This window comes from Nematolebias whitei, chromosome 7 (assembly GCF_014905685.2).
Source record: "Nematolebias whitei isolate Nwh7 chromosome 7, NemWhi1, whole genome shotgun sequence".
NCBI classification, from domain to species: domain Eukaryota; kingdom Metazoa; phylum Chordata; class Actinopteri; order Cyprinodontiformes; family Rivulidae; genus Nematolebias; species Nematolebias whitei.
In genome coordinates, this window is record NC_056504.1 from 52,975,860 (window position 1) to 52,982,971 (window position 7,112).

The following is a 7,112-nucleotide window of genomic DNA, read 5'->3' on the forward strand; positions in this document are numbered from 1 at the left end:
GTGCAGCATTGACAGTGAAGCGGGCGCTGTACCGGTCTGTCATGGTGAAGTCAGAGCTGAGTCAAAAGGCGAAGCTCTCAATTTACCGGTCGATCTACATTCCTACCCTCATCTATGGTCATGAGCTTTGGGTTGTGACCGAAAGAACGAGATCTCAGCTACAAGCGGCCGAAAAGAGTTTTTTCCGCAGGGTGTCTGGGCTCTCCCTTAGAGGTAGGGTGAGAAGCTTGGTCATCCGGGAGGGACTCAGAGTAGAGCCACTGCTTCTCCACATCTAGAGGAGCCAGTTGAGGTGGTTCGGGCATCTGGTTAGGATGCCTCCTGGACACCTCCCTGGTGAGGTGTTCTGGGCATGTCCCACCGGGAGGAGACCAGAGGAAGACCCAGGACACGCTGGAGGGACTATTTTTTTTCTTGGCTGGCTTGAGAATGACTCGGGATTTCCCTGGAGGAGCTGGAACAAGTGGCTTGGGAGAGGGAAGTCTGGGCCTCCCTACTTAGACTGCTACCCCCTTGACCCAACCCTGGATAAGTGGAAGAAAATGGATAGATGGCTGTATTTGTTGATGCACAAGGACATTGGCTCATTTAATTCATCAGGTGTTCTGGGCATGTCCCACTGGGAGGAGACCCAGAGTAAGACCCAGGACATGCTGGAGGGACTATTTTTCTTGGCTGGCTTGGGAATGACTCAGGATTTCCCCAGAGGAGCTGGTCCAAGTGACTGGGGAGAGGGAAGTCTGGGCCTCCCCATTTAAGCTGCTACCCCCAAGACCTGACCGTGGATAAGTGATGAGAATGGATGGATGGATGGATGGATGGATGGATGGATGGATGAAAAACGTACATGAATAAGATGCTCCTGCATATAAACCGCAGGGTACAAAGTGTGAGACAAAAATAACAACTTGGAGAACAGCAATTACAATTCTTTTCCTTAAGTATAAACATTAATGTGGTACTTCTACTTTTACTAGAGTACATTTTTGTCTGTTTATTTGTACTTTTTACTTAAGTACAGTGTTTGAGTACTTTCTCCACCACTGCAGAAAATCATCCCAAACGACACCAGCAGAGCTTCATCTTCTCTGGAGTTTCACTTCCCGTTTTTTTTCCTGACTGAACCTCTGGGAAAGCTGGACAGCTCTTTGTCAAATCACTGCTGCACCACACGACGACAGATTTCTGCAAATGGTGAGAATACTTATTGAAGAAATTTGTCTTCCATAGATAAATATTGAAAGGCATTGAACACTGATTTATACAACCTGTTTGGTGTCCTTTAGTCAAGTTTTTATTTCAAAACATAGTGAGTTGACCAAACTGCTGCACGAGAAATGGGAAGAAAAAAAAAACTTAATTATTACCAAATCAGCAATAAATATGAACTAAAATAAACAAGAAACATCACCAAACGGGACAAAACTAAAAATAAGTACTTAAACAAATGGTCAAAATGTTGTTTCTGGGCATGTAATTAAACAGACATTTGCTAAAATTCCTTTAATGAATCAAAAGTAAGATCAAATTACAGATTTAATTTGCAGCAAAAAATCCATAATGGCTAAATGGGCATTATCTTTAAGCTAGTATGTGTTTATTATAGCATGTAGCTAGAGTTTAGATCCTTTAAGCCCTTAGCTATGGTTTTATTATTTTAAGGTTTTTAGCGGTTGCTTTGGGGTTTAAAACTTTTAAGCTTTTAGCAACAATTCAGTTAATTTTAACTGTTGTTTCAGTTTTGCTGATTGGGGACTTCCATACAAATGCATGGCAGGCACCTATTATTCTACACCACAGAAGTGAGTCTACATTTCTATCTCCATTAATGTGGCCTGAACCACAATGTCTACCTGCACAAAAGTTATATCAAAATGACTGGCTCGGCCCCGTGAAGTGTGCTATTACTTTTATTGGCATTTCAAGTTACCATGGCAACATAATTTGTGAACAAAGACGCAATATTTCACCAACTCCAGGAACTAGTTGGTGACTGGCCACTTATTATTCCACACCTGAAAAGTGTATCTTTTTCAACTTTAATGCAGCCCAAACCGCAACATGGCCCCCCACAAAATTTATCATAAATTGGAGACTGCCATGCATTTGCATGGCAGTCCCCAATAAAGAACCTTGAATGCTTGAATTAAAATATTATAACAGCGTTCAGACCAAACTCATTAGCCTGGTATTTTGTTTATGGTCCCTAATAGAATCATTGCTCCTAGGAGGAGAGACCGCTGTCAGCTGAACAAAATCAGACTGCATGTCTTGGCTCAAATAAGGAAGCCACAGCTGACTCCATGGAGTATGAACGTGAAATATCCAATGTAAAACTAAGTTTACCACTGGATATCCTTATATTTAAGGCTGATTTCAAAACAAAACTCCATGAACCTCAAATACGAGTCTGTTCCATTGTTGCCGTTGTCTGTGAGGTAACACTACATACAGTACATTGTGAGGGAATGCAAAAGTTTTGTGAGGGAATGCAAAAACTTTTGTGGTGGAATGCAAAAATATTGCGAGGGAATAAAAAAGGGGAAAAATCTCCAATGTTTCATCTGTTACTGTATAGAACTGAGCTGCTGTATTCTGATAGTGAATATTTGTGTGTTCAGGCCATCCAGTGGTTCAGCTGCTGTACTGCAGTGTTACTCCTCCTGGTCCACATGGAACTGGTCCACATGCAGATTTCCTGTACTGGAGGGATTCCTGGCATACCTGGCATCCATGGACAAAATGGCAGGGATGGTTCGAAAGGTGAAAAGGGAGACCCAGGTGAGCTCAGTGGATCACATTCTTCTCATTTTAGATAAAAATAAATCAAGATGTAAAATAAACCAGCCACTATGGAGTGCAAGCCAGATTGTCTCTTGTACCAGTCCCAAGCCTGGGCTAATGTTGGAGGTGGTGTAAAAATGATACCTTACAGACAGGTAGGACAATACTTGGTGTGTCATCTGGATAGAGAAAAGACGATAAAGAAACCTGGTGGTAGAATAGTGAAAGTTTGGGAAGCTTATTGAAAGCAAGAGGTTAGCCAATAAGAAATATGATAGCTGACTGAAGAAAGGAGACCGGAATACAATGAGATGCAATGTAGTGTAAAGAAGGAGGTAGCAAAGGCAATGAAGAAAGTGTATGAGTTAGACAGGAAACTGAACATTAAGGAGTGGGACAGTGATAAGACAGAGTACATGTGTTTGAATGAGAGGGAACCCAGTGGAACAGTGAGGCTACAAGGAGCATAGCTCACAAAGATTCAGGACTTCCAAGTACTTGCGGTCCACTGTCCAGGAAAACAGGGAGTGTGGTAAAGAGGTGAAAAAATAGTCCAGGCAGGATCGAGTGGATGGAGAAAAAAGTTTCAGGACTAGTTAGCCGCATTAGTGTCAGCAAAGGTCAAAGGAAAAATTTATAAGACAGTTGTGAGACCAGCTATGCTGTATGGTCTGAAGACATTGGCATTGACAAACAGACAGGAGATATAACTGGAAGTAACAGAAATGAAAATGTTGAGGTCCTTCTTAAGAGTGACTAGGATGAATAAGATTAGGAATGAGATCAATGGAGGTACTGCACAGGTTGAACAACTGAGAAAGTTCAAGAAGGCATGTTTTTCCAAAAAACAAAAACAAAAAGAATAACTTCCCTATCAGCATCACAGTTTCTGTTCCAAACTGTACAAATGTGTTTTTTACTTTGAACAGGTGAGGCAGCTCAGCCAATCAGGGGCCAGAAAGGGGTACAAGGTCCAAGGGGTCCACCAGGAAGGCCTGGTATGAAGGGGGACATTGGCCTGCCGGGACCTCCAGGATATACAGGCCAGAAGGGGGAGAAGGGAAGACCCTTTAATCCTACCAACCGCCAGAAATCCTTTTTCTCCTACAAGCGGGAGATTTCCCAAACACCAGAGTTAGACACGACCATTGACTTCAACAGGTCTGAACTATAGCTACTTGGTTTTGACTTTGGTGTTATCAAAATTGTTAATAAATACCACATTCAACAACTGGTAAAGAAGACATTTAAAGAAAATACCAAAAAAGTTGTTAAACTAACGATGAAAGAGCTGCAAAAACTAGAAGTGTTTTTTTAAGACAATCTGGTACAATTGCTAAGAATTACTGTCCTGAATTTTGTTGTGGGAGTTAAAACTATATTGTTATAGTTGAAACTATAAGAACAACTACAGAAATAGCCAAATAAAAGTGAAAAGCAATAACCAGTAAAACCATAGTAAAATGTTAAAATTGGCTAAAAATGCAGCATTTTATTTGTTACATGCTAACAATAAAATCATCAGTAACAGATGAATGTTTAAATTCCTCACAGAGTGATTTTGCCTGACTTGGACTCACAGTTTCAAGGAGAAACTCTGACAAATGGGACATTCTTGAGTAAAATCAAAGGTGTTTATTTCTTCAGTTTCCACATTTCAGCAAAGAGCAATGTGAGTCAGGAAAGTTTTTTCCTTTAAAGTGTGTCTAGAATTTTTTCATTTTTTTTATAGTTTTTCTTAAAAATATACTTCAGACTAATCTCTCAGCTGCCTGTTTCAATGTGTGTGTTTTAATCATTTAGGTGTGCCTCAAGTTAATGAAGGGCAGCGACAGTCAGATGACCCTATGTGACACATCTGAAGGTTTCCTGGTAACATCTGGCTCAGCTCTTCTTGAGCTGCAGGTCGGAGACACGGTTTCTCTGCAGACAACAAAGTACAACAGCATTGTGACGAGCCAGAGCAGCGCCAGCCATACTTTCACTGGCTTCCTGATCTTCCCGACTACCTAAACTCATCCATTCATAAAATCACAACATTCTGAGATTTTTATAAACATGCATGAACCATTTGTGCTCTGTAAAAGCAGAATGATCATCTGAATGAATAAATGTTGTCTCAGCATGTGACAGCCTGTTCTAAAACCTCAATAGTTCTGTCTATATAAGTTATATTTTATTCTCCATTTAAAGCACTGCTCACTGAGTCCTGAATCCTGAAGGTTCTCCTTTAAAGTGTTAACCTTCTCCACCACTGTTGCCAAGTCATCTTTAAGCCTAGAGAGGTCTGCATGGGAGAAATATGGCAACTCTTCCTCTTCCTCCTCATTACCTTCCTCATCTGAAGCATACAATGAACTAAGGAAAGAAGTTATTTCCCCACACAGGATTTATCTGGGTTATCCAAATATCACCTCCTGGAAAATCTGCTAAATCAGTCTCTAAAGATGGACCAGATCCTTTGTCATCTGCCACATGAAATATGTACGTCAGTTTTGGATTGTTGATAGGGAGTTTCTTCCATAATATCAATAAAGTTATCATGCTTAATGCAAAATAAATTATTTTTAACAAAAACCCCAACAAAAACAACAGACAAATATGATACATCAACTTACACTAATTGTATGAAAAAGTTCCCCATACAGGCCACCACTCTGTAACAAACCCCCATCTAAATGAGAGCTTATACACACTCAAGAGAGTTGTTTGAATTAATTTCAAAGGTTAGAAATATGAGTGTTAACAATTTGAAAAAAAACAAAAAAACAATTAAAATAAAACATGCCCAGATGCATCATCTTAGAAATACAGGTGGGTGGGGCACGTTATATTTAATGGACAAAAATCATCTGTTCTGACCAAAACTTCAAAATAATCATCCACTCACGCACTCCTCCATGATGATGAACACCAAACAAAAGTAAATCATCTCAATTTTTTGGCTTTACGTAGGAAAATAGTCTCTGCATGAATCAATTTCGACAATTTCATATAGGAGAGATCGCTCAGTAGTAATAACTAGAAAGTTCCTGGAGAAACTTTGACGGGGACTGCCAATCTGCTGCCGATTTAAATTCTTGATTTGAAAGTTATGTGTTTGGGTTCGCTCTCAGCTACCACTACCAAATTTCAGCTGATTCGCTCAGAAAAATTGGAGTTACCTTTTTCCTTTTTAGCTAAGTTGGCCATCTTGGATTTTTGATTTGCATTAAGAATGTATAACAAATCGCTCTCGGCCACAACCCTACTAAATTTCATCCCAATATATCAAAAATAACTGATTTATAGTCAATTATGAGTTTACTGAGGCTGCTGTGGCAGCCATCTTGAATCAAAATGGCTCCAAATATTAATCAGTTTTAGATGCATCTGATGATTACTTTCTGCGAGTTTCAAACGAATCCAACAATGAATTTCTATTTTGACTCTACACTCGGTCATGTGACTTGACAGCAATTAGTGTGAAGAATGTTCTCTCATTCATTTACTGTGGGAAAACATGGTGTCTTTGTTAGCAAAAAAATCACCATGGTAACTACGATTGCCACCGGTCATTTTGATATAACTTTTGTGGGGGTACACATTGTGGTTCATGCCACATTAAAGTTGAAAGCAAAGTAGGTTAACTGACGCTCAGGAGAGTAGAATCAAGACTGCCTATTTATTAATGTTATTATTAATAATAAATATTACTATTAATGTTAACATCAATAATAAATATTGATAATTCATATTTAAAAATCATTAATATGAATATTAAAATTATTGATATTGATAATCAATAATTTATATTATTAAAATTCATTATTATTAATAGGGTTAGGGGTAGGGGACTGAATCCTTCTCCCATAGGAGAAAGTAGGTGCACGGTCCATCCTCTGGGGAGGCCCGTGGTTCTGGTTCCAGGAGCCTTGTGGGGGACGTTGGCGTCTCCCATAATGCACCCTGGTCCAACCATCCTCATTCATAAAATCCCCCATGAGGGTAGATGAAAGTTATATTTATATATATATAAAATAAACAAGTTCCTTCAAAATAAGGCTCTTTTAATAAATTCCTAATTTTTTAATGAAAATTGACTGATTATTATTTAATAAAATTAAAATCAAAACTGAGATTAAAATAAGAAAATAAATGTAAAGCAAAAGGAAAAAACAAGTTTTTACCGGAGCAAATGAAATTACTACCAGAATAAATAAAAAATGTTAAAATTTAAAAGTTTGTAAATGAAAACGGTAACTAAATGAATATTATGAAAGAAATGATCAAAACTAAGAACAAATTTAGTGTTTAAAAAAATAAAAAATAAAAATCTACCGGAGCAA

At 38.7% G+C, this 7,112-nt stretch overlaps 1 protein-coding gene across 1 annotated transcript; it reads left to right on the plus strand.

Moving 5' to 3' along the window:
• Positions 1-1,162: 1,162 nt before the first annotated feature.
• On the plus strand, positions 1,163-4,823 carry LOC119412731 (complement C1q subcomponent subunit B). The gene is made up of 6 exons (XM_037679767.1): positions 1,163-1,194; positions 1,740-1,802; positions 2,622-2,781; positions 3,714-3,945; positions 4,339-4,456; positions 4,588-4,823. Exons 2-6 carry the CDS (start codon positions 1,767-1,769, stop codon positions 4,795-4,797), a joined length of 756 nt encoding a protein of 251 aa, XP_037535695.1. The 5' UTR covers positions 1,163-1,194; positions 1,740-1,766; the 3' UTR covers positions 4,798-4,823.
• Positions 4,824-7,112: the final 2,289 nt, after the last annotated feature.

Excerpts from the sequence above, each read along its gene's own strand:
- LOC119412731 (XM_037679767.1), top strand. The coding sequence starts at position 1,767 with ATGCATGGCAGGCACCTATTATTCTACACCACAGAA. Across the intron at positions 2,782-3,713 it reads AGGTGAAAAGGGAGACCCAG|GTGAGGCAGCTCAGCCAATC; the intron begins GTGAGCTCAGTG and ends TACTTTGAACAG. Across the intron at positions 3,946-4,338 it reads ACGACCATTGACTTCAACAG|AGTGATTTTGCCTGACTTGG; the intron begins GTCTGAACTATA and ends AATTCCTCACAG.